Source organism: Lethenteron reissneri, chromosome 30, assembly GCF_015708825.2.
Source record: "Lethenteron reissneri isolate LAM-NWPU_2019-01 chromosome 30, ASM1570882v1, whole genome shotgun sequence".
Lineage (NCBI taxonomy): Eukaryota > Metazoa > Chordata > Hyperoartia > Petromyzontiformes > Petromyzontidae > Lethenteron > Lethenteron reissneri.
Genome location: NC_083808.1, coordinates 1,584,939 through 1,612,589, shown reverse-complemented (window position 1 = coordinate 1,612,589; position 27,651 = coordinate 1,584,939). Strand labels below are relative to the sequence as shown.

General features: G+C 58.4%; 2 protein-coding genes across 2 annotated transcripts; one reads left to right on the top strand and one right to left on the bottom strand.

Annotated features, from left to right (window-relative positions):
- The first annotated feature begins 353 nt into the window (after nt 1-353).
- On the top strand, nt 354-9,682 carry MLC1 (modulator of VRAC current 1). Its single transcript, XM_061562730.1, has 11 exons — nt 354-804; nt 2,153-2,242; nt 3,431-3,484; nt 4,141-4,242; nt 4,563-4,673; nt 5,222-5,293; nt 5,837-5,953; nt 6,637-6,693; nt 7,000-7,122; nt 7,532-8,398; nt 8,862-9,682. The coding sequence occupies exons 1-11, from the start codon at nt 754-756 to the stop codon at nt 8,907-8,909; spliced, it is 1,692 nt and encodes a 563-aa protein (XP_061418714.1). The 5' UTR covers nt 354-753; the 3' UTR covers nt 8,910-9,682.
- Nucleotides 9,683-9,690: 8 nt separating this feature from the next.
- On the bottom strand, nt 9,691-27,651 carry QARS1 (glutaminyl-tRNA synthetase 1). Its single transcript, XM_061562729.1, has 24 exons — nt 27,328-27,651; nt 25,797-25,947; nt 20,307-20,416; nt 19,940-20,015; nt 18,907-18,971; nt 18,297-18,350; nt 17,678-17,741; nt 17,243-17,314; nt 16,813-16,898; nt 16,612-16,698; nt 15,910-16,009; nt 15,691-15,769; nt 15,465-15,573; nt 15,103-15,233; nt 14,705-14,797; nt 14,458-14,595; nt 12,407-12,494; nt 11,924-12,067; nt 11,576-11,680; nt 11,163-11,255; nt 10,924-11,051; nt 10,756-10,822; nt 10,455-10,580; nt 9,691-9,924 (listed from the first exon to the last, which is right to left on the bottom strand). Exons 1-24 carry the CDS (start codon nt 27,451-27,453, stop codon nt 9,874-9,876), a joined length of 2,343 nt encoding a protein of 780 aa, XP_061418713.1. The 5' UTR covers nt 27,454-27,651; the 3' UTR covers nt 9,691-9,873.

The window sequence follows — 27,651 nt, the reverse complement described above, 5'->3', positions numbered from 1 at the left end:
GGGTAATAGGGGGGGGGCACGGGTAAAAGGGGCGGGTGGGGGGGCAATAGGGGGGGGCAATAGGGGGGGGGCACGGGGTAAGAGGGGCGGGTGGGGGGTAATAGGGGGGGGGCACGGGGTAAGAGGGGGGGGGGGGGCAATAGGGGGGGCAATAGGGGGGGGGGCACGGGGTAAGAGGGGCGGGTGGGGGGTAATAGGGGGGGGCACGGGGTAAGAGGGGCGGGTGGGGGGGCAAATAGGGGGGGGTAATAGAGGGGGGGCACGGGGTAAGAGGGGCGGGTGGGGGGGTAATAGAGGGGGGGGGCACGGGGTAAGAGGGGCGGGTGGGGGGGTAATAGAGGGGGGGGGGCACGGGGAGTCCTGGGGTCACCGCGGCACAGCCGGGGGGCACCCTCATAGCGAGCGGCGGGCACGGAGCGAGAGTCGGAGTCAAAGGAGCCTCAGAGATCGGAGGAGGCAGTGAGGTGGGCAGGGGGCACGGGGCGGGGGGGGTGACCTGCACAGTGACGAGGAGATGGAGCGAGGAGATCACTGAAGATCGGAGGCGACGAGCAGACGGAGCGAGAGAGGACCTTCGTGCCAGCCGGGGGAACCTCGGAGATCAGGAGACGGAGGGAGGGGGCCTTACAGCGAACAGGGGATAGAGTGAGGGTGGCCTTTATAGGAGCGAGAAGAGGCGGCGAGGGGGTCTACATAGCGACCAGGGGACGCGGCGAGGGGGACCCTCTTCAGGGACGACTCCCGGCCAGGCCGATGGCCTCGTGCGCTCAGACAGTGGCGGCGTCCACGAACATCGCGATCGGGGTGAGTGAGACACGAGGAGGAGGAGGAGGCACCTTTCTCATCATCCTCCTCCTGGCGGCGATGGTGGAGCTGTCAGTAACGAGAGATCAATCTCCTTGCTCGCGCGTCTCGCCTGGGACCTGCCCCGCCACTGACATCGACCACCGCCCCCCCCCGTCCTCACGCGCTCTGATGGAGCTTTGCGCATCGATTCGACGATTTGTTCAATTCGCAGCGTCCTAGCCCATCTAGAACACGATTAGAATCCACATCAGTCGCGACTGCCTGCAGTACACTTTACAGTATATATACATTATGTATATATACTGTATGCCTACCCTGTCAACCCAGACGAGTTGCCCCGTATTCTTGTGCAGGGAAATTGAGTTTTCAGGTCCATTCGGCGTATAGCCGTTTCAATTTCGGGCAAACACATTTTTTTTTCTATTTGATTGTGTTTCTCCCTTGTGATGGGACTTTGTAGGATGAACGTTGAGATTTATAAGAGCACGGGGTGACCAATAAGATCTGAATTGGTCTATAATAAGGTAGGGCACTGATAAGGGGTTGACAGGTATGTGTATGTATTAGTGTAAAACTTTGCGTTGCTTGTATGTATGTTGAACTTCTTCTCAGCCCATCATCCCTTCGGAATTAATTAAAATAAGTATCGCGTAGTGGGGAAGTAAACAGTGGATGTCCTATGGGACAGACTCGACCCCGCCATATGACTGTGGAATTCCCTCCACTTACTTTGCAGAGCTGTGAACAGGAGATACGCACCAAATGCACCTCAATGCTCAGTCGAGCAGGGGGAATTGACTTTGACTCCTGTTGCTTCGCCTGCCCACAGCCTCCTTACCGTACAAACGTGTGCTCGGGCATTCATTTATCATGGCATATTCTTTGGTTCTTTCGGTAAAGTCACGTAGAAAAAAAACTAAGTGAATAAAAATAATAAAAACAAAACCACTAATGTAGACTGTAGCCTGGTTTATAATCGGAGTGAGTGTACTGGCAGTCTATAATGTAGACTGTAGCCTGCTTTTTAAGCTGGTGAGCGTATTGGCAGTCTATAATGTAGACTGTAGCAATGGTTATTAAACTGATTGAGCGTACTGGCAGTCTATAATGTAGACTGTAGCCTGCTTTTTAAGCTGGTGAGCGTATTGGCAGTCTGTAAAGTAGACTGTAGCAATGGTTCTTAAACATGCTTCAGTCTACATGAGTGTTTTTATTTTATAAGCGTACATCCCCAGTAAATACGGAATGTTGGTCCAACGGTTCAAATGACATCCCGACGTTAGCCCATGCACGCCGTGATGGGGCGACGTTTCGAGCGGTGGCCCTGGGTTGTTCGCGTGTGCAGGTGGCGCTCTGGCTGGTGTCGGGTGCCAGCGTGTACACGGGCTGCCTGGGGCCTGAAGACGTGGGCTACCTGCGCTGTGCGGGCGCCGTGGTGAGGACGCGGGTTGCACGTGGGGACACGGGTTGCACGTGGGGACACGGGTTGCACGTGAGGACACGGGTTGCACGTGGGGACACAGGTTCCACGTGGGAACACGGGTTGCACGTGGGACACGGGTTGCACGTGGGGACACGGGTTGCACGTGGGGACACGGGTTGCACGTGGGGACACGGGTTGCACGTGGGGACACGGGTTGCACGTGGGGACACGGGTTGCACGTGGGGACACGGGTTGCACGTGGGGACACGGGTTGCACGTGGGGACACGGGTTGCACGTGGGAACACGGGTTGCACGTGGGAACACGGGTTGCACGTGGGGACACGGGTTGCACGTAGGGACACGGGTTCCACGTGGGAACACGGGTTGCACGTGGGGACACGGGTTGCACGTGGGGACACAGGTTGCACGTGGGGACACGGGTTGCACGTGAGGACACTGTTTCCACGACGCCACTCGCGGAGCCGCTCCTCTCCTCTTGGCATAGATCAGCATTCGAATCAGAACGTTTATTTATACTCCAGGAGGTATCCGATGAGCTATAAAGCTCTTTGTCACATATGTCCAGTAGGGGCAGGTGAGAACGTCACAGCAACAAACATCACAACAACACGATAGGACTGCAAAGGGTCGTGAAGGTAAACAAATCACTTAACAATCTATATACAAATAAAACGTAACAATTTTTTTCTTACCAGGCAAACGCTGGCGACCGGAGTCACCACGCAAGCGTCAGATCTTTATATTGTGTTGTCTAATTATATTATACCGTTTATAGATTTGGTCGTATATATTGCATAGGGACATCTGGCAGTTCACCAGCTTTGGTTCAAAGCAAAGCCCGACTCTGCTGATGAGACGCCGGCATCATCGTTGAGCTTGTGTTGAACCAGTGCTGCAATTCTGTCAAATGCCTGACGATTCTGGTTGGGCCCCGGTGCAGTTCCACCGCCTGCACGCTGCTCCACAGTCGCGCCACAGCCGCGACCTAACACGCACGCGTGACACGGCAAGCAGCAGCTGTGGGAGCTCGGCTCGTCAAAGTTTTAGATTTGGACCCCAAGCCTGGAGCGACGATATCCAGCGCTCCGGCGAGCCAGAGCTCGTGGCGATGTGCGACCCGCGACCCGCGTCGTGGGTTGACGTTGACGGCTGTCGATGCCACCGCTGTGCGTGCGCAGTGCATCCCTGCGGCCACGGTGCACCTCTACATCGGCTCGAGGAAGACCTGTCTGGTGGGCACCGCACGTCCGCCCGCCAGCAGACACCGTGCCCATCACCGCCACGCTCACCCACAGAGTCAAGGAGCCTCCGCCGTGTAGACGCTGCCGGACTGTCGGAGCAAGTCTGCTGTTAGCCGAGCACCTTTTGCGGACGTTTCGTCCGACGGCGCGACGCCGAGAGCGGAGGCGGCAATTGGGAACGAGGTCGCGCGTGACTTTAATCGAATCTCCGCGGTGGGTGGGGGATCGACCGCTCGTCGCCTTGCGCCCAGGCGAGGTTGGCGCTGCCTCTGTGCGTGTGCACGCACAGAGGCCCACGTTGCCGTGGACGTGCTCTGTAGTGCGTGCGTGCAGGGAGTGGTGGTGCAGCGGTTAGCGTTGCGCTACCGAACTCTTCGACTCGAGTTCGATTCCCCTCTTACGGGCCACCGACGTCAGTGACGAATATCTGAGCCGGTCCTGGGCCTCCCCTAGGTCAACTCAGCATAAAATTACTACCTGGTGCTGTGTAATCATCGGCACTGGGGAGAGAAATTGGACCAGGTGTGGTCCTGGCAACACCACCCCGTTGTGTGCCGCTCCAGCCGACATAGGTGCTCGCTAACAGCACTTGCCCCAACAGTCTGTTAAAGGCGACACGGGTGATCTTGATCTTCTCTGTGTGACAGGTGAGCTGTTTTCACCTGCTGGCCGTGAGCACGTTCACCATGAGCACCCTGTGCCTCCTGTGGTACGGGTGCATGCTGGTGGCTCGGCCCTCCATGCTCAGCGTAAGCCCCACTCCTGTCGCGAGTACACCAACCCCTCCAGCGCCATCACCATCATCAGCATCATCATCAGCAACAACAACCACGAGCTTTCCTCACGTTGTAGCGTCACGCCTCGGCCTAACGACTCACGAGTCATCACCCACCCATTGACCAGACACCACTCACCAGACACAACTCACCACACCACCCACCAGACATCACTCACCATGAGCCGGAGACACCAATTACCACTTACCAGAGCCACCACTCACCATTTATTCGACACCGCTCGCCACTCACCAGAGACGCCGCTCACCACGGGGACGCGGTGCGTCTTGCAGATCAACACGAACCTGCTGCTGCTGCTCCTGCTGGAGATGCTCGTGGTGGTGCACTTGCTGCTGGTGGTGCGCGCCCGCCAGCGCTGCTGCCCTGGGGCCGTCAGCAGATCTGTAACTACCACCACCACCTGCACCACCACCACGTGCACTACCACCACCTGCACCACCACCACCTGCACCACCACCACCACTTGCACTACCACCACCACCTGCACCACCACCACGTGCACTACCACCACCTGCACCACCACCACCTGCACCACCACCACCACTTGCACTACCACCACCACCTGCACCACCACCACGTGCACTACCACCACCTGCACCACCACCACCTGCACCACCACCACCACTTGCACTACCACCACCACCTGCACGACCATAATGCGCATGCACTGGTGCTATATAGATATTGTTGCAGGACCGTGCCATTTGGCGACGGCTTGGACAGTCCTTCATCCAGCTGGAGACAGATCATGGCTGATGATAGCGGTGATGATGATGATGGTGGTAATGATGGTGGTTGTGGTGGTAATGATGGTGGTGGTAATGATGGTGGTGGTAATAATGATGGTGGTGGTAATGATGGTGGGTAATGATGGTGGTGGTAATAATGATGATGGTGATGATGAATGACTGGCGGTGCGACTCTGTTTCAGTACAACCTGAAGAGCCAGGGCGCTGCGTGGGACGGGCACGCCTTCCCGGTGCGCGCCGTGCGCCTGTGCGCGGTGAGTGCCGCGGTCTGCGGCAAAACCTGCCTCGGCCGTGAGCCCTTCACACGTCGTGTAAGCTCAGCAGGTTGGAACCTGGTTCGTGGGGGTGTGCCGTAACAAGCTCAGTGATGTGTACGTGTCGAATGCGATGACTTCTGTAACTACCCCGCCTGACGACGATTCTAGTTGCAATCGCCAGCGACAAACGTCGTTCCCGATTGTAAATAAGTTGTGGCTTTGTCTCCAGTAAAGGCAAAGACAAATACACCCCGGATAACGTTTAGACTGTTGGGGCAAGTGCCGTTAGCGAGCACCTACAAAGGCCGGCACGGCACACGAAAGGGTGGGTCGCCAACACCACGCCCGACCGCCTTTGTCTCCCCAGTGGAAACACCGGGAGAGATAAAGGCGGCCGGGCCTGGTCCTCGCCACGCGACACCCGCACACATGTGCCACGTGCCAGCCTTCAGAGCTGCGACTCGCTTACAGCACTTGCCGCAAAAGTCCGTGGATGCTATGCGGGGGATCTTTGTCTTTGTTGCGCGTGTCTGTGTGCAGACCCTGGAGGTGGTTGGGGGGGTGTTCGCCCTCTTTGGCGGGGTCATGGCGCTGACCCTTCAGCCGTGGTCAGCGCACTCGGCCTCGCTGCAGGCCTGCCTCTGGACCCTCATCGCGGTGAGCGCCGCTCGCCACACGCACCCAGAGACACACCGAGACACACCGAGATGCGCCGAGGTACTCGCGCCCCAGACAAAGATCCCCCGTATAGCCTTCGCAGAGTTGTGGGGGCAAGTGCTGTTTGCGAGCACCAGTGGCGTCGTGACGACATTGAGCAATCGGTCAGGTAGGGCCCCAATATTGGTTTTGTCTCGCGCGGTCGCCGTTACCGCTCTCATTCAATCAAAACAAAACGTGGAAAGTGAATGAAAGCATTACATAAAAACATTTTTAACCGCGTTTAACATTTAGTGTTCGGTTCTTTGACACCGTTGTTGAAATCAGATCTCACGGTGGTTGTCAAGGGGGGGGCCCAACTCGTAGCTTTGGCCCCACGCTCGTTACACCACCGGCGAGCACCTATGAAGGCCGTCACGCCACACGAAGGCATGGGTGGCCCACTACCAGGGCCGACGTTCACGCACCGCACCAGGGCACACATTTTTATGCTGAGTCGACTTAGTGGAGACCTAAGACCAGTTCAAATATTCGTCACTGTTATTGGTCGCGAACGGGGACTCGACAAACTCGGGTCGCCGGGGTCGTTTCGCACAATGCTATAACCACACACACTCACCCCTCTCACTCTTTCCCCATCCCTTCTGCTGCTCCTCCTGCTCCTCCTGCTGCTGCTGAGGCAGGGATTCCCGGCTGCTGTCGCGGGACACGTGGCCTCGGAGCACCCGTCCATGCCCCTCGTACGTACATGGCCCGGTTTGCGCGCGGCGCCACCTGCTGTGTGGATGACGCGACGGAGGCCGTGTGACGATGATGATGACACTGACGTGCGTCGAGCTGGCGCACGTCACCGTGGCAGGATACCGCGTGCCGCGTGACGCCGAGACGTGACTGCTGTAGCGATGGAAGACGCGGGTGATGTGACACCGTGATGAGTGACACCATTAGGAGTGTAATCAGTGTCACCGTGATGAGTGACACCGTGATGAGTGACAGTGTAATCAGTGTCACCGTCGCGAGTGACACGGCGTGCCGCGTTGCACCAGGTGGAGGTGCTGCTGGCGCTGAGCGGCCTCACCAGCCCCGTGACGGCGGCTGCGGCCGGCTACCTCTGCGTGAGCCTCCCACGCTCCATCGCGCTCTTCACGCAGCCGGACTCCAGCATGAAGGTACGCGCCGCACATCGGGGCTCCACAGACCCCCTCCCACTCACCCCCAGCTCCGAAACATCTCTCCATAGCTCCCACACCCCCCCCAGCTTCCCGACATATCCTCACAGCTCCCCCACACATTTTCCTGTCACTCTCACGCGTGCGTTCCCACTGATGAATGTAGGCAATCCCAGGTGTGCACAGTGAGATGTGGTGAGATGTTCAGTGAGAGATGTGTGCGGTTCAACGTGTGTAGACATGTGGCTCTGCTTGCAGTTAGATGTGCAGACGTCCAGTTAGACGTGCGACGAGTCATTCGGTTGGGCGAGGATAAACGTGTCGGTATCTGGTTAAGTCTGCGGTTAGACGCTTGGACGTGCGGTTAAACGCGCGCGTGGTTGACCGCGTTACCCCTGCCCCCGAAAAGGTCATCGACATCCTGCTGGTGGCCATCATGGTGGCTCTGCTCATGAACAGCGCCCTGACCCTCGTCACCACGTTCGTCTGCGTCAACTACAAAACGCTCGCCCTGCTGCCACTGCTGCCCACCAACTCGCCCTGCACTCCGGCCTCCGACTCCACCGCCCTCAACAACTACGAACACGCGGACCCGGCGTCGCGCGTTGCCCCGCCGCACGCCGCGCCCTCTGACCCCTCCGAGCGCGGCCGCGCGCAGCCGCCCCCGGGCTCTCCGCAACGGCGGCAGCGCCACCTCCACCGAGACTGCCCCGGAGGCCGCCCGCCCTCGCCGGACCACCCGCAGGTCGGCGGCCGCGCCGGCTCCTCCGACGGTGGGCCCGACTCGCTCCCGTCCGATCCGCCCGTCCGGCACGGGCTCTCCGACTCGCCGGGCCCGGCCCGTGCGAGACCGTCGCCCGGCCAGTCCCGGCGCGTGGAGCACCGTCGCTCGCCCGTGCAGCACCGGCCGCCCGCGGCTCCGGCCACCCCGGACCGCGGGCGGGCGCTCTACGTGACGGTCGGCTCGCAGAGCCAACCGCTGTCGTCTCTGTCCCACAAGCCGCCCCCCCCTCGCAAGGCCTCCTCCTCGGAGCCGGTGCCGGCGGCGCAGGGGCCGCAGACCAAGAGGAACTCCCCGTCTCAGACCCCGGCGGCCGGCACCGGGAAAGCCTCTCCGCCACCGACGGGGTTCAGGCCGCCCGTCTTTTCCGTGCTCGCGTCGCCGGGCGGCAGGGGCAAGCACTCGCTGCTGGCGGCCTCCGCCAAGCCGGTGGTGCTGCTGCCCCTACCGCCCCCGCGGGACGTGCACGGGGACGCCAGGGCAGCCCCCAGCAAGGTGACACACCTCTGAACTCCACCATACACACACACACAACAGCCACTTCTCCCCCCAGTGCGTATGCTGACACGCCAGCTTCTCATTCAAGGCCAAGTCAATGTAGAAGAGGCTCAGAACTGCTTCATATACTTGTCACTGACGGCTGCGAGTGAGATTCGAACGTGGGTCACCGAGTTTGTAGAGCAGTGCGCTGACCGCCCAGAATCACCCCCTTGCGTGGAGAATCAGAACCCCTAACACAGGATGAAGGAGGGCCATTCCCCAAAACGTTGCCTATTATGTTTCTTTTTAAAGCCACAGTGTTACTGACGAACATGCCGAGTAGTCATTGTTAACTGCGCAACTTGTGCAACCACTGCCTTCGCAGCAGCGGCAGATGCTCTGTTCCAGCCACAGTGAGCGTGCGACCACTTCCGCTCCACCGGCTCCTAAATACCCGTTTGCCCCTCCTCTTCTCCAGGAAACGAGAATCAAGAGGCTGCGGGAGAAATTTGTGGACAACATTTAGGCGAAAGGGGCGCGATGTTTTCCCCGAGGGCGCGAGAGAGAGCCCAACTCCGTCAGCCGAGCCGCCCACCACCGCCGCTTCCCATCACCCCTCCTAACACGGCGACACGCGCCAGCTTCCTTCGCTCCACGCCGTCCGTAGAAGCAGTTACCATAGTTCACATCGGCCATAACACCCCAACCCTTCCAGCTGCGGCGTTAATCTCGTTAACGATGACATTAGCGACGGGAAATGTTCGTCGATTGAGCGTTTGTTTTAGTCCGACGGTGACCGCGTGCCCAGCGCAGACCGAAGCTTGGCCGGCCGTGACGAGGCGGAGCCCACGGAGTCGCAACGGAGACGCAGACTACGCGAGGTCGTTTAGTGTCGCTTCGTGACGTTCACTCGAGACCGGCGTGCGCCGAGGAAGACCACGCATGGTGATTGGCTCTACGCGTGTGAAACGAGATTGACCGAGTTCACCGATTGGCTGAGCTGCTGATATGGGGGGGTGGGGAGTGTGAAATTGAGCACTCCTCACACCAACATTGAAATACTCAGAGTGTCTGACTGACTAAACGTTTGACTGCTCCAGTCGACCAGACTAAGAGAACGACTTCACGACGTCCACAGACCGAGACTCGACTGAAACTCCGCAGGCTGCCATCGACCGGACTCTAAATTCGGAAACTCTGGCCGTGTTCACGCCATCTGGACCCGTGCAGAGATTACGATTAAGTGTCCGTAAACGACCCGCAGGTTTGTCTGCGTCAAATAAACAACCCCCACCGGTTTCTCGTGGTCTCATTTACACATTCGTTTATTGAACCGATTCCAATCAATACAAACAAAGGCATTGGGTGGAGTGTGAGAGTCCCCGTGAGCCCAGCAGGAGCAGCCTACCCCAAGGGCAGGACCCTCGCTAAAGGATTCCCCAGGGACTCGCGGCTGTCCTTCACAGGCAGTGGTCACCCCTCGCTAGGCCTCACATCTTGCCAGGATCCTCCTTCAGCGTCACCGTGCGGTTGAACACCATCTGTAACGAAAGCGAGGTCTCACAATGAGTAACGTGTTCCATCGGCAATTACTTACCCAGCCATAGCCTCGCCGAGTCTCAAGACTACTTTTCAGGAGGGTCCTGGCCGCACTGGGATGCTTGGCATAATTCTGTCGGCGTTTGGCTTTCAGGCACCCCCACGACTACCAACAACTTGGCAAGCCGTGGTGGCCACCCCCATCCAGGTACTCATCCGGCTCAAAAATCCCGCTGGGCTTCTGCAATACCAAGACACCAGCACTGATTTGACCACCAGCCGTCTATCACATCTGTGCTCTTTCATCTCGCGTCCATCTCACTCCTCTCTCTCTTTCGGCGGGCCTCTCTCGGAGCTTTCTCCGGGCCACATTCGGTGCCCGATCCGCACGCGGGTCAGCTGTCATCCGCACACACAGGCTGCCCACACAGCCTATCCACGCAGCCTATCCACGCAGGCTGCTCACGTAGGCTGCCCGCATAGGCTATCCACCGCAGGCTGCCCGGGCAGGTTGTTCCGCGCAGGCGCCTACCTTTTGGGCCGTCGAGTCGGGGTCCACGGAGAAGTAGCCGACGCGCTCGAATTGGAACTTGGAGAAAGGAGCGGCGCCCTGCACCGAGCTGTCCACCATGGCGCCCTCCAGCACGCGAATCGACTCCTGGGGACGCAGCGCACGCGGGGACGCGTCACGCGGCGGCGACGCACGGCGCAGCAAACGCGGCAAACGGCGCGGACTGCAAGGCACGGAGCACGCGGCCAGCGGGCCGCCTTCGATCGGCCGACGCGCGGAGATGGCGTGCGAACACAGATGCGCGTCGCGCAGCGAGACTCACGGGGTTGATGTCCTTGAGGAATCCCCCCGGTACCTCAGCCGGGTCCTCTGGGTTCTTGTGCAAGAATCTGCAACGGGCAGAACACACTGCTGCGTCTCACACACACAGGGCGGCGGTCACACGGCGTCACACCGCACCCACAACGGGCTACCGCACCGCCGCACTTACAGCCGCTCGTAGAGGCGAACTTCGCACGGCAGGGGCTGCGCCACCCAGTGGACGAACGCCTTGGGCTTGACGGCTGCATCGGCCGACGCGCACGTCACCCGCAGCTCCACGACGCGCCCGCCGGCGTCCTGCGCACGACGACACGGCTTCCCCGTCAGCGCCACCCCGAGCCCCGCGACGAACTGCCACCAATCGGCGGTGAAAGTCGACCGCCCTCCCCCCCACCCCCCCCTGCTCACCTTGACCACGTCCTGCAGGGAGATGATGAGGCCGGCGTGACGCAGGCCCACGGGCTGCGAGGGGGCCAGGCGGCGGTAACCGGCCTCCGGGACCTGCGCAGACAGATGGAGATGGGGGGTGGGGGGGGTGGCGTGGGGCACGCAGGGAACTCGAGGGGTTGGTACCGGAGGGGGGATGCTGCTACGTGCCGTCTCAATGTACGACGCGTGTGAGGAGTGCGAGCTGTGCGGAGTGGTAGCGCTGTATGCGATGTGGTGCGTGTGTATGTGTACGAGTGTGCATGTAATTATGTACGTGTGTGCGTGCACGTGTGTGTGTTTACGTGTGTGTACGTATACGTGTGTACGTTTGTTTACGTGCGCGCGCGTGCGTGTGCATGCGTACGGTGGGGAGTGCCGCCGCGTCCCCTCACCTCGCGGAAGTCCGACTGCTCAATGTAGAGCGTCGCTGCGAGCGGCACCGAGTGGGAGCCGTGGCTCTCGCCCGACGGGAAGTTTGGCACCGAGACGCTGGACGGCTGCTCCACGTACAAGTCGGGGCGTCACACAAACATCGTCGCACACGCGTCATTGCACACGTGGCATCACACAAACAGCATCACACGTGGCGTCGAATACTCGGCATCGCACACGCGGTATCACGCACACGTCATCACACACGAGGGGCACCGGGGCTGCGCGTGGCGATGATGTGAGGGGAGGGGGGGGGAGCGTAGGGGAGGGGAGCAAGGGGAGGGGGGGTGCGTAGGGGAGGGACGCACGGCGCTCTGCGGGAAGTTGGTGATGACCACCCGGAGCGGCTCCAGCACGGCCATGGCTCGGGGCGCCGTCTCGTTGAGCACGTCGCGCACGCACGCCTCCAGCAGGTGCGGCTCGATCACTGTCTGGGCACCGGTCACCCCAACCTACGCGCGCACACACGCAGTGCGTTGATACAGCGCTGCTCCTGCGGAGCGAACGCACATGCGTAGGAGCCGGAAGGTATCACAGGCAACAACGCGACACCTCAAAGTGCACCTAGCTTGGCACAAGCCGAGTGGAGAATGACGGTTGCTGTTGTGTGAAAGTGTGTGTGCGAGTTCTTATACACGTGTCCGTGCACGTTAGAGCGCGCACGTGTGTAACAGCGTGTGGTGAAGAGTGTGGTGTTAGTGAGTGTCGTGATAGAATTCACGTTTGTGAGAGTGCGGCGTTGGTGAATGAGTGTGGCATTGGTGAATGAGTGTGCGTCAGTGCGCACGTGCCTTGGCACAGAAGTTGTTGATGGCTTCGGCGGGGAAGCCACGGCGCCGCAACGCGGTGAGCGTGAAGAGCCGGGGGTCGTCCCAGTCCCTGGAGGGGGGGGCGGTGGGAGAGTGGGGGCACGGAGGAGGCGGTGAGCAAGCGAGGTCGAGACGGGGTTCCTCTACCCCTCACGTACAACCATCCCCCCCGCTCTTCGTAAAACCCAGCGGCTGGGCCCCCTCTGGCCCGTGGGCTCTTGGTGCAGTCGCACCGCCTGCGCCGCTGCGGGGATGCCGGCTCTGCGGGAGCGGCCTCGGAGATGGGGGGGGGGGGGGGGAGACGCCGGGAGACGCCCAGAGCGGCGTCGCGGCAGCCACGGCGGGCAATTGGGTCGTGGAAACCCCGACTCTGAAGTTAACGAAACAGCGCCTCGTTTCCCTACGCGTGACCTCGCTGCAGCCACCAGAGGGCGCTACGTTCACCACAACGTATAAACAGATCTCGACAGATCCTCTGTATCGATTTGCGACCCTGAACTGCGACAAGTCGTGTTATCGCCGTGGTCAGTGGCGACTCGTTTACAGCCGGCGGGCGCCCGAGGCAGTGCGGTCGGGGCTGAGTCAGAGCTCGGGGCGATTGCATCAGCCCGCACACTTTGGAATCCTCTTTAGTTACTAAACTGTTAAAAATATATATTTTTATTTTACCAGGGAAGGCCTCACTGAGCTTCGTAGCTCTTTTTCAGAAGCGACCTGGCCATAAATGATAGCTCAACGAAGTGGCTTATCATCATCACGTGGACACTTATAGCAGTAGCCAAATACTCGAAGAGCGTACTGAGTCTAAATGTGGAGGGAAAAACCGGAGGACCTGGAGAAAAATCCGCATGGTCACAGTGAGAGAGACATGCAAACTCCAAATATACAGCAACAGGTGTCAGGGTGAGGATCGAACCCACGACCTCCTGCATACCAGGCGAGGCAGTTAACATCTCGCCATCTCTGGCATCCCGCTTGTCACCGTAACGATGGAGCCATGAGATGCTCCCGCCGGAAATCAAACTCAGTTTGGTGATTATTTGGGCGATGCTGCTGCGTCGGCATTGGTGCAAGAGCACAGTTAAAAACTACAAAAACTCACCACATTCGTCGATAACATCATCTATGTGTCCTGAAAGGAAAATATATAATGGGTGACGTTTCGGGCAACGACCGTTCTTCATTGCGCATCTTATTTACTTTATCCTTCAAGGCGGCGGGTGTTGTTGGTGAATGTGTCAATGTATCGCCTCGTGCCGTGCGCAACGCACTGCACCGCTGCTCTAGCCCGTTGCGGTGGACCCTGTGCCGCTACAGAAGACAAATCTTAAAGGGGTTTTTATAGCGTCCTGTGCATCCGGTCACAGGTCGGTAAACGTTTATAGCTCGGAGTCAAGGACAGTCGTTGTGGGCACGTACGGCTCAGAGTTTTGTGGCCAGGGGAGATGATAAGGGTTTACTGCTGCTGCTGCTGTTGGCGTTAGGAATTCGAGATAATGTGAGGGATAGCATGAGGGATAAGGTTCAGGACTCGGATTAGGGCTTGGAAATGAGTGCGGGTTAATGCGAGAGCTATGCTAGAGTTCGAGCTGGTGTGTGTGGATAAAAGGTTAAAGCCTAGGACATTGTTAGGAGCTAGGGATTAAGTAATGGTTAAGGCTAGGGATAGGATTGGTGCTACAGCTAGAGCCAAGGTGAGGGATAGAGATAGAATGAGGGTCAGGATTAAGGGCAAGGGTTAGAGCCACGGTTAGTATCAGCGATATGGCCAGGATCAGAATTCGGACTGGGGCAAGGGCTGAAGGGCCTCGTTACCCTAGGATGCCCCCAGGGCTCGTTGGTGCTGCCCTGGTTGCCCCTGGGGCTCACCGCCGCAGCCGTGCTGGGCTGTGCCGTAGTGTTACTCCCTCCCCCTTTCTCCAGGGTTCCCTGTGCTGATTTTCCGCCAACCGCGAGATGCGACTGCGTGTAGTCCTGTGATGACGGTGACGATGAGTGGAGCGCGATGGTCTCCGCTGAGGCAAGCGCTTCACCTGCAGATCTTCTCCTCGATGAGGCGCACGATCTTGCGCTTGGAAACGACGGTGTAATGCAGGTTCAGGCGCCCGTACTCCCACTGCACGGGGCAGTACAGGTCCAGCGCGTTGCACAGCCAGAAGTAGGAGGAGCGCCTGCACCCAGCGGACACGCGTGCGTCAGTGCGAGCGCGCGCACACCGACACACGCACGCTGGGGACGACGGGAGGATGTGCACGCGAGCGCGCTGGCACACACACGGACCTGGTCTGGAACTCCTTGGTGCAGAGCGAGTGGGTGATGTCCTCGAGGGAGTCACACAGGCAGTGCGTGTAGTCGTATGTGGGGTAGATGCACCTGCCACCACCACACAACAACATCAGTATCATCAGCAGCAGCAGCAGCGACATTATCGTCGTCACCTTTTACACGCCTCCTGCCATAACTATTGGTCCGGGGGAGGTGGTGTGGGAGTTGTCAAACTGCTCCTCGCTTTGGACTCCTCCCTCGTTACCCCCGCATTCCCGTTGTCGCCGTGGTGACGGACCACCCCTCGCAGTGAGGTTATCATTTAAACGCGTCGCCGCATTGCACGAGCGGCGACGTCACCACGCCGAAGGGTCTCGCGGCTGTGCCGCCGGTTGTGCCATGCCGTAGCTCACCACGCGTCCCCGGTGCGGTGGTGCGGCGTGTATTTGATGCGGTAGGCCACGGGGTCCATCTTGCCGTCCTCCATCACCAGCTTCATCCTCAGCGTCACCTCCCCCTCTGCAAACTTCCCCTTGCGCATGTCCTGCGGCGCAAGCGGCAGGACAAGGAGGGAAGGTCACGCATGACGTTGCATCAGACGAGGTGGCTAAGCCAATGAGCCGCTCCATCTCCGCGGCGGTTCTATTCCGTCGGAACGCGTTTGCGGATCTCGCGTCGCGTGAGCGCCACGACGTCGTGGCCGTCCTACGGGGGGAGCCCGCCCGGGTCGTGCGGGCCGGCGGCGTGGGGCCCGTCACGGCCGAGCGTCCCTCACCTCGAAGAGACGCAGAGATTCGGCGACGGGGCGGTCCCTCCACGGAGACGTAACGACGCTGTATCCCTTCAGCTCCTCCGACTTCTGGTGGCAGATGTACGCGTGGCCCCTGTGGACGGCAAGGTGACGGGTTAGGCACGGGTCAGGCACGTGGGCCACGGGTCCCCCACGCCGGGGCTCGGGGTTAACGTGCGTAGGTCAGGGTGAGGGGGGCGTGCACGGCGACCTCTTGATGAGCTCCACGGCCCAGTCGTAGAGCTGCTGGAAGTGGTCAGAGGCGTGGGTCACCGCGTAGGGGCTGTACCCTGCGGGGAGGGGAGGCGAGACGGCGTCGACGTCACAACCGGAGCCGGTCCAGGGGGGTGGGGGGGGCGGAGCGCGATGGGAACGTAACGGACGGGACATCGAGGCATAGCGGGGAGCGCGATGGTTCGCCCGTTCCTACCGAGCCACTCCACCATGTCTCGGATCCCACGGAAGTATTTCTCCTCCTCCTTCTCCGGGTTCGTGTCGTCGTAACGCAGGAAGCAGATCCCTCCGTTCGCCTGACACGGGGGGGGGGGCACGGGGAGACCACGTCGTTAATCGCCACCACGAGCATGGGCAGAGTTCCCCCCCCCTCCCCCCCCCTCCCACCCCGTGCGGCCCACTCAGGCTGCCGCGACACGTGCCGCCGGTGAGCACCTACGACGATGGCTGGCGTCGCACACGAGCCGGCGACGAGCTCCCCGGCGCGCGCCAGGTAATCGAGGCTGAGTCGACCTAGCGGAGACCCAGGACCAGGACCCGGTGCTGCTCTGCCTGCCGCGGTTGCTTCGTGGTGCGCGTTGTGGTTGTGGTGACAGACAGGAGGACAGGTGGGAGTGGTTAAGGGGGGGGGTTGGGGTTGGCTCGGGCATAGCTAGGGGGCAGGAGTTGGGGAGTAGCAGTAGGACAGCCAAGCGAGAAGAGATGGGTTTTAAGGGAGGAACGGAAGCAGGTGAGTGATTTGAAGGAGTTGGTGATTTGAAGGAGTTGGTTCCAGTGAAGGGGAGCATGACTGGGCGCATGGCCCAGGGAGGCACAGAGAGGGACCGGTGGAGATTGGATGGGACGATGAACGGTGCCGGCGGGCAACCGCAACCGCCCGGCTACGCCCGCGCCGTACCTTGGCGAAGCCAAAATTGAAGTTGATGGCCTTGGCGTGGCCGATGTGCAGGATGCCGTTGGGTTCGGGAGGAAAGCGTGTCCGCACCTGGATGGGGGGGGGGGGGGGGGGGGAGTGGGGACCGCACAGCGCTCAATCCCGGCTGCGGCGCGTGGGGGTGGACGACCCGGTGATGTTGCGGGGGCTGCGGTGCGATCTCACCTGCCCCCCGGTCCTTGCCAGGTGCTCCTGCAGTATCCGCGTGGTGTGCGGCGTCACCACGTAGCCCTCCGTCTTGTAGTTCTCACCTGGTGGGGGCGGGGAGGGGGGGCGAAGCCACACGCCACGGGGAGACTTTACACGTCATCGCGAGTGCACAGCCTCAAGTGTACACATACACACACACACATACACCGTCCAGTGCACACACACAGTGGTACAGCGTTCAGTGTACACATACATGCACACAAAGATACATGTACCCACACACTCACTGGTTCAGATAATGGTCACCGATGTTGGTCGTGAGCAGGAATCGAACTCGGGTCTCGTGAGTTTGTAACCCAGCGTGCTAACCGCTGCACAACCGCTTACCACACGCACACACGCACACACGCACACACGCACACACCACATGACCGTCATCGCTCACCGGGCTTGTGGAAGTTGAGTGAAGCCCCACGCAGCTGCTCCATCAGAGAAAGGCTCTGCACAGGAGCCTCACCTACACACGCCAGCAAAGATAAAGGTCCCCCGTATAGCCTTAGCAGACTGTAGGGGCAAGTGCTGTTAGCAGGCACCTATTTAGGCTGGCACGGCACACGAGGAGGCGAGTGGCCGCCTTTGTCTCTCGAGTGGCGATGTGTACACACCTCACCAGGTACTTATTTAAGGCCGAGTCGACCGAGAGGAATCCCAGGACCGGTTCGGGAATCAAACTCGGCTTGTGGGGTTTGTAGCGCATCGTAGCGCTAACCGCTACACTAGCGCTCCCCACCCATATAAGCACAGACGCACACACACAGCCCAAGAGTGGGCGCGACACTCCCAGCCGTGCGCTGGCGGCACCCCGCCCCGGCGACCGCACCGTTCACGGTGGGAGCAGAGACGCTCCCTGCCGGCGCCTCCTTCTCGGCCTTCGGCTTCTGTGGCTGCACGGTTGGGGGGGGGGACACACGTAGAGATACGTTACAGTGGCGAGGTAGTGGCAGCGCCTGCAGCACCACCGCAACCTCTTACACACAGCCAGCAGACAACCACCCCACCCACACACACACACGTCCAACTATCACACATACACACCACTTACACACATGCTACAGACAACCACACCACCCATCAAACATTCACAGCCGTCCACACATCTCACACGCAGCCGAAAGTTATTCACACCATCTATCATGCACACAAGACACACACACATCCACTTACAGACACAAAAACTGAAGACACCCGCAGAACTTTGATTCACACTGTACACAGCTATGCAGCACGTCAACTCCCCCCCCCCTCCTGTACCCACGCGCTCCCAACACGTCAACTTTATTTTTAACCAGGCGAGAACCCCTCGAGGTTGGAGTCTCTTCCGCAAGCGAGGCCACCCACACGCATTCCCCACGCGAACACCGACGCACGCGCGCACGCCCTGAGATGCGCGGCACGCTCGGCATGTCCCACTAAACCGGTGACCCCCGTGACCTACTGACCTTCTGCTTCTTCTCGCGGTCACTCTCCGTCTTGGGACCAAGCAGATTGAGAACCTGGCGAGACACAACGAGACAAGGCCGGTGGCCAAGAGGGCCCCGGTGGGGAGAGATGATTCGTGGAGGAGACTCAGAAGAGGGATGGGTCGGAACATTCTCCTGTGCGAGCGATGAATAGGACTTTCAACCTGCCTTGGCGTGCCACCGCTCGTTAACAAGCAACCCCCGCGTTACCCAACAATAACGCAAACAACGACGTGCCAGTTGATTGACTGCAGAGGCCCTTGCAGTGACAAAAGTGACCAAGCGTGGAGATAAAATCAGAAAACACTGCGCTGATGCCAAGTGTAAAACATTCCCCAGATAAACATCGCTTGCGGGCCGTTTCCAGGTGGTAGGCTTCATGTGGGTGTGGGCCGTGTGACGCGAGGCCGTGAGCAGCACGCGGCCCATGGGCTGTGGGGCCCCCCCCGGTGCCCCGGGTCGTTGTCTTCATGCCCCACAGCCGGCATGGGGGACCTCAAAAACAAAGAGGGAGCTCAGCCGCAGCGCTCCATCGGAAGGCTCGCGATGAGATCGCTCGCGGCACGCGCGGGGTGGGTCTCTGCCTCACCTGCACGTCCACCTCGTTTTTCAAAATCTTCCCGTCGGCCCATTTCAGGAGGCCCCGCGTCTCGGCTGCACCCACGACAAACACGAGGGGGGGGGGGGGCTGTCGGTCAGCGCGGAGTCAACCCCGGACACGGCGCAACGCGACACAGACACTGTCAGCAGCAGCAACAACAACGGCCACCACCGCAACGGTGGCTAGGAGATGTTAACTACCTCGCCTGCTATACAGGAGGTCGTGGGCTCGATCCCGACCCCGCCGTCTGTATATTTGGAGTTTTTAAGTTCTTTCTCCCCGTGGTCGCATACATTTTTCTCCTGGTCCTCCGCTCTTTCCCTCCACATTTAGAATCAACATAACGTGTTTAGAGTATTTGGCTGATACAAATTTCCACGTGATAAGCCTCTTCGTTGAGCTATGATTTGCGGCCAGGTCACTTCTGAAAAAGATCTATATAGCTCAGTGGGGCCTCACCTGGTAAAATAATAAAAATTGCTTCGTTTTTAAAGGATCTGCGAGCTCCAGTCTGGAGGGATTTTGCAGGCGGGGTCAGCCTGCACGCTTCATGCAAAGCGCAGGGGTTGTTGTAACGATTGGACATCTCATGAAGCGTGTAGCAGAGCGAGCGTCACAGGCACCCTTATCCTGACACACCGCTAGAGACACCCTGGAACAGAGATCCCCCGTGTAGCCTCTAACACTGTTGGGGCAAGTGCTTTTAGTGAGTACTTTTGAAGGCCGGCATATCAGTTAGGAGGTGGATGGCCAACACCATGCCCGGCTGCCTTTGTCTTCCGAGTGCCGACGTTTAGAACCCGCACCAAGCACTCATTTAATGCTGAACAGACCAGGACCAGTTCAAATATTCGTCACTGTTATATGTCGTGAGCGGGAACCGAACTGGGGTCGCCGTGTACTAACCACTACGCCACCGCTCCCCACACAGTCTCAAACAGACACTCCAGCACAGGCACTGTGATAGAGACGCTCTAGAACAGACACTCGGGGTCTCTGGTGGTGCGTGTGAAGGCCGCACCCATGATGAGGCCCATGTTGAAGTGGTATCGCTCCTCCAGCAGCTGTGACTTGTACTTCTTGATGACTCCCTCTACCTGTTCCACCACCACCAGACAGCACACAAGTAGGTTACATAGCACAATCTTGACACCGCCACGAGCGACACCACCAGCGTGCCACGGTGGGAGCAATGCGGTGCCAGTGCGGTGGCGGTGGAGATACGGTGGTGGTGCGGTGATGGTGGTGGTGCGATGGAGGTACAGTGGCGATGTGGTGGCGGTGCGGTGGCGGTGCGTGCGGTGGTGGTGAGGTGTTGGTGTGATGGAGGTATAGTGGCGGTGCGGTGACGGGAGGCGGTGACGGTGTCCATCAGACGGCACACTCACGGTCTCCTCGATCTGCTCCGGCATCACTACAATGCCCACGCCGCACGCCCTCTCAAACTCCTCCACGGCAAGCGGCTCCAGCGGGTGGCTCTTGAGGTACTCCAGCGCCGCTGGAACCACGCAGCAAGCACAGAGATCGCCCCCCCCACAACACGTGTCACGTTAAACGCGCTGCTGGGGCAGCTGCCGTTACAAAAACGCACAGACAGATAGATGCTCTTGTGTGCAGACACTGAGACATACTGACACATACAACAGAGACAAAGATCCCCGTATAGCCTGAACAGACTGTTGGGGCAAGTGCTGTACTAGTTTTAAGGCCGAGTTGACCTCAGGCAGGCCCGCTTCAGATATTCACGACTTGCATTGGCCACGGCCGGGAATTGAACTCGGGTCACCGGGTGCTACAACGGCAGTGCTCCCATCAACAACAACAGCAGCCAGCATGTGCAACGAACAAAGACAAAGATCCCCCGTATAGTCTGTCGGAGGTGACGACATCACACGACACGTGTGCCACGCAAGGTGCTCTCCACACACGCACCCGCAGACACACGCACACTCGCAGGGCGCATGCAAGAGAGGTGGCGATTTGCCGAGACGTCCAAGACCCCTCCCCCCAACCCCGAGGTGAGACGACGGCTTTCATAAAACTCACGGTGACTATGCGCGTACGTTCCGCTCTCGCGAGCAGCTGGCCTCTCGCTGCATTCTGCGCGTGCTTTGCGCGCGTACGTGTGCGCGCGCGTGTGTTTGCGCCCCGACGTGACACCCGCAGCACCTTCTGTTTACACTCACAAGTGGCAGTGAAAGCGAATGTTCTTTAACGTGCAGGGACACTCGCAGGCTGGCTGGGCTATTCTGGGGGCCAAACAGGAAACATTCCGAGCACGTGAACTCAAAAACCGGAACGGACCCGCCGCGCGCTCCACATTCCGTCCTGCATTGTGCTCGCTGGGACAGAATGCTCTGATGGAAATTTCCCCATCACAACAAGTTTACCGGTTAACGTGCCGATCGATTCATCAATTTAAATCGATTCTCACTGGGGGAGGTGAAGGACGGCCGGGCGTTGGTGCTGGCCGCCCCACCTCCTAGTGCACCATGCCAGCTGTACTAGGTGCTCGTTAACAGCATTCGCCTGAGCAGTCTGTGTAACTCCTCGCTAAACGCGCGGTGTTCACGCCACAATGCGTTTTCGCTATAACGTGGTTCTTCCATTTGGGAACACTTTTCGCACAACGCACAAGGCGCACTGTTATAACGCGGAATGCGTGCACCGTTATAACGCGGAACGTGCCCACTGTTATAACGTGAAACGCGCCCACCGTTATAACGCGCCCACCATTATAACGTGGAACGCGCCCACCGTACGCGGTTTATGAACGGTAAACAACGAACCACTTTCTTGGGCTGAGCGGGGCGGTAGAGTACGCGGAATGAAACAGTAACGCGGCGTTGCATTATCAGTCATTTGTCCCGCCATCTCACCGCGTGTGTGCATAGTTGTACATCGTATCTCGCCAAACTTTATCGTTACATTATTTGTGGAGAATTTATTTTCGCTTCACGCGGCACTTTGCAGGAACGCATCTACCGCATTAAACGAGGACCTCACTGTATTTGTTTTACCAGGGCCCCGTGGTCTATAGAGCAGTCCCCAAACATTATTCACTCCATCTTCTGACCTCTCAGCCAGCTATGTTCTGTGAAGATATCCCATAGCCCAATACATTGCCTATTATAATTTTTTCCCCCTTTGAGGGCCACAGTGTTATTGACGAATGTGTCAAGCTGTTAATTGTGCTTGTGCGTCACCGACAACACAGCAGCAGCATCGACAGATGTGTTTAATTGTAAAGGCGATAGGGGGGGGGGATCTTTGTGCTGTGTGTGCACCTGTACTCGTATGTCTAGGCATGCGCTACTGGGGCCGGGGCATGCTTGCGGAATGTTTAACTCCGCATGATAATTTGTAACGCCACAACATTCTTGCTGTTAATACATTCACTGATGTAATGTTTAACTCGGTGGTGGTTTAACTTGTTGCACCAGAACCTGTTCACTGGCGAGTGTGATTATTACTTTTCCTGATGATTCACGTTTTTCATTGCCGCACAAGCGGCCATGTTGACATCTCTGCCACTTAGCGACGATCAACGGCTCTAGTTCTTGTTGTTGCACGTGACCAGGATGTGGCTGTGTGTGTGAGGGGCTATGCCCAGCGAGAGCTATGTGCCCGTGTTCCTGCGAGATAGCGCTCTACATCCGCCTGTGTGCTGAGGAATCAAGTGACTCAGGTCCCATGACACAGCAACGTGGCCTGAATTCAGGTCCGAGAACTTAGACCCTAAACCTAGCATCCAGTTCCCAAACGCTGAAGGTCCCGAGCCTTCTTCCGTTCCTCCCTTAAAAGTCATCTCCTCTCTCGTCCCGAGCCCATCCTGCTACTGCTACTCCCTGCCCCCCAGCTACGACCAGGCCTACCCCAGCCCCTATCATCACTACCCCTACCACTACCCCAACCCCTATCACTACCCCTATCACTACCCCAACCCCTATCACTACCCCTATCACTACCCCTATCACTACCCCAACCCCTATCACTACCCCAATCATTACCCCTATCACTACCCCATTCACTACCCCCAATCACTACCCCAACCCCTATCACTACCCCTATCACTACCCAAATCACTACCCCAACCCCTATCACTACCCCAACCCCTATCACTACCCCTACCACTACCCCAACCCCTATCACTACCCCAACCCCTATCACTACCCCAATCACTACCCCAACCCCTATCACTACCCCAACCCCTATCACTACCCCTACCACTACCCCAACCCCTATCACTACCCCAACCCCTATCACTACCCCTATCACTACCCCAACCCCTATCACTACCCCAACCCCTATCACTGCTCCAACCCCTATCACTACCCCAACCCCTATCACTACCCCTACCACTACCCCAACCCCTATCACTACCCCTACCACTACCCCAACCCCTATCACTACCCCAACCCCTATCACTACCCCTACCACTGCCCCAACCCCTATCACTACCCCAACCCCTATCACTACCCCAACCCCTATCACTACCCCTACCGCTACCCCAACCCCTATCACTACCCCAACCCCTATCACTACCCCTATCACTACCCCAACCCCTATCACTACCCCTACCACTGCCCCAACCCCTATCACTACCCCAACCCCTATCACTACCCCTATCACTACCCCAACCCCTATCACTACCCCTACCACTGCCCCAACCCCTATCACTACCCCAACCCCTATCACTACCCCAACCCCTATCACTACCCCTACCACTGCCCCAACCCCTATCACTACCCCAACCCCTATCACTACCCTATCACTACCCCAACCCCTATCACTACCCCTACCACTGCCCCAACCCCTATCACTACCCCAACCCCTATCACTACCCCAACCCCTATCACTACCCCTATCACTACCCCAACCCCTATCACTACCCCTATCACTACCCCAACCCCTATCACTACCCCTACCACTGCCCCAACCCCTATCACTACCCCAACCCCTATCACTACCCCTATCACTACCCCAACCCCTATCACTACCCCTACCACTGCCCCAACCCCTATCACTACCCCTACCACTGCCCCAACCCCTATCACTACCCCTACCACTGCCCCAACCCCTATCACTACCCCAACCCCTATCACTACCCCAACCCCTATCACTACCCCAACCCCTATCACTACCCCTACCACTGCCCCAACCCCTATCACTACCCCTACCACTGCCCCAACCCCTATCATTATCACTCCCACCTGAAGGCGGGTGCTTGTGTGGCGATCGAAACGTCGTGATCTATTATTATTTTTCTACCTACGTGACTTGACCAAAAGAACCCAAGAGTATGGATTCCTGCAGTCACGAAAGCTTCAAATCAAGATTATAATCAAGTAATATATTGTAAAAATAAATTATTTGTTGACTTTTTTCATTGCTGTATTTATTGTACTTATAATTTTTATGCGACCTGTTGCAAACGTTGTGTTTTGAATTTGACAGTGTTTGTTTTGTTGATGAAACCCGATTGAAGGTAATTTACCACACAGGTGAACAATAAACTGTTCAACGTTGTGGTCAATGACCTTCTATCGAAACACCTTGAATCCCCTCTCACTTCCAGTTCTCCTTGACCTCTGTGCAATGTTTTACATTGTAAACAACTCAACCCCCTCCTTGAACGCCTCCATAACTGTATAGGCGTATCCGACCAACTTCTCTTTCCTTGTTTCGGTTTTCCCCTCTCAAACTGCTCTGTTGCTGTTTGCACACAAGGACCGTGTTCCCCTGAATAACCCCTGTGCTACGGTGTGCCACAAGATCCCATCCTGAGACCGCTGCTCTTCCCAGTGCATCTCTTCCCGCTCGGCAAACTGTTCCCCAGTTTGAGGATAAACCATCGCTTCTCCGGTGACGACACGCAGCTCGACACTGCCGTAGACTCGGTGAAAACCACCGTCACGTCTGCTTCTCACATCCCACCTCGACGCGGACTCACCCTGAATTGGTTTCGACATCCTCCAGCTGAACGCTACCAACGCTGAAGAACCCCTCTATTTTTGGCAAACACTTCACAATGGTAAAGAGTGCAGTGTGGGTGTGCGCCAGACGCTGGCTCGGAGCGAGCAAACCCCTAGAGAGTTGTGACTCATCGCGGGCACGCGTTCTCTGCCCGTACACGTCTCGACTCTCCACGCCTGCCATCTGGGCAACATCTTCCCCATGCACCCAGGAACTAAACCGTGAACCCAGAACCCACGACGTGAGGTCAGGTGCCAGGTCCCAAGCCTGCTTCCGTTCCTCCCTTTAAAGCCATCTCTCTTGTCCCGAATCCATCCTGCTACTGCTACTCCCTGCCCCCCAGCTACGACCAGGCCTACCCCAGCCCCTATCACTACCCCTATCATTACCCCAACCCCTATCACTACCCCAAACCCAATCTCTACCTCAACTCCTCCTTAGACTCTCCCACCTGTCCTTCTGGCACCATAACTACACCACCACTTTTAATAATAACGCCACTCTTCATCATCAAGGCCGCTGTCATTGTAGGTACAATTTAATAATTGTTGTCAAGCCCTCGGAACTAGACGCTATATAAATCTACATAAGATAAGCGTTATAGAACCCCGGGAGGGTGGAGGGGGGTGGGGGGGAGTGAGACTTGAGGGAGATCCCATCACCTGTCAACCCCTTATCAGTGCCCTACCTTATTACAGACCAATTCAGACCGTATTGGTCACCCCGTGCCCTTGTAAATCTCAAAGTTCATCCTACAGAGTCCCATCACAAGGGCGAAACACAAATAGACAACACATTACTGAAACGAAAGTACGCCGTATGGACCTGACAACTCAATTTCCCCGTACAAAGCGACGGAGTGAACCGCGCGGGTTGGCAGCAGCGAGTTCCCCGGGCCTCACCTCCGAGCTGGATCTCGGAGGCGATGCGGCGGGAGCCGATGTAGGTGGCCAGCGTGGGGAAGTGCCGCAGGTCGCGGCCGCGGCTCGCTGCGCCGTACAGCAGCGTGCCCACGGCGCGGTCGACGGCGCCGTCCGGAGACGCCTCCTGCGCCTGGGAGACGTCAAGGGCCGGGGGAGGGCAAAGTGAGAGACGGCACAGTCGCGTTTTCGTGTGTTTTGGTTTTCCTGAGCCGCTGAGAGAGGACTCAAGAGCCGAGGGCGGTGGAGGGGTGCGAGTGAATCAGAGGTTTAGACAAAATAAACACGAACAAACAGACATTTGAGCAAAAACAACTGCATTGCATGAACTTTTTTTGCATGGTTATTGAATATTCAACAATATTGAATACATACTCTTTGGTTCTTTCGGTAAAGTCACGTAGGTATAAAAAAAATTTTTAATTACGACGTTTCGGACACAACACAAGTGCCCGTCATCAGGTGGAACAACCACAGCAATAAACCATTGCCTAAAATTAGACATCAAAATTGATTGATTGGCGCTATGGCACGAGTGTGTGAGCAGCAGAGGTTCGCGGCGGTTCTAATGCAGCAGCCGCCCTGCTTAATACTGCCGTGTGTATGAACCATACTACACACGCCGTCTGCTCCAACGCTGGACGTTAAAGACCTCGTGACGTGGGGCAGGCAGGGGGTGCCTTGCCCCCCACCCCCGTGACCAAAGCTACGAGTTGGGGCCCCCCTTGATCAACAACCACCACGACGAGAGCTGCAGTGGCTGCATTTTGCGATGACGGAACGCCCCCACAGCGTTACATGTTCGAGCCCGCGAGCGTAACGATTGCGATGAGGCAAAGTGAAGCCGCGATATACAAATAGCCTCGAGCTGCGACCGTGCGGTGATACGAGCGCAGCCTACGTCTGGGAATCACGGGGGCCTTGCTGTGTCAGCCAGCCTTGCTGTGTCAGCCTTGCGGTGTCAGCCTTGCTGTGTCAGCCTTGCCGTGTCAGCCAGCCTTGCTGTGTCAGCCTTGCTGTGTCAGCCAGCCTTGCTGTGTCAGCCTTGCTGTATCAGCCAGCCTTGCTGTGTCAGCCAGCCTTGCTGTGTCAGTCAGCCTTGCTATGTCAGTCAGCCTTGCTGTGTCAGCCAGCCTTGCTGTGTCAGCCAGCCTTGCTGTGTCAGCCAGCCTTGCTGTATCAGCCAGCCTTGCTGTGTCAGCCTTGCTGTCAGCCAGCCTTGCTGTCAGCCTTGCTGTGTCAGTCAGCCTTGCTGTCAGCCTTGCTGTGTCAGCCAGCCTTGCTGTCAGCCAGCCTTGCTGTCAGCCTTGCTGTGTCAGCCAGCCTTGCTGTGTCAGTCTTGCTGTCAGTGTCAGCCTTGCGGTGTCAGCCTTGCTGTCGGGTGAGGAAGCAAATGACGAGTGTGCCACTTCAGCCGACGAGACTGCCCCCGCCCACCTTCCCCTAATCCCCTTGGGCCCCCCCCCCCTCGGCCTCCTCGCATCCCCCTCCCCTCCCCGGCCGCCCCCCTCACCTGCCGCACGGCGAGGCCCAGGGCGGCCGCGAGCGGCGCGTTCTTGAGCGTCTCCAGCGCCTTCGCCTCGCTCAGCCCCGCCAGCTGCAGCAGCCGCGCGTCCACGGGGGCAGACGGAGCCGTCATGGTGCTCGCTCCGCAGTCTTCTACGCGACTCTCGACCACACACCAACACGCCAACACACACACCAACAACAACACACACCAACACACACACGCACACCAACAACAACACACACCAACACGCGCGGCGCGTGCGAGTGTCGGGCGACTCGCTCGGTCTTCTCCACGTGGGCGGCGGCGGCGGCAGCAGCTGGGCGGTGA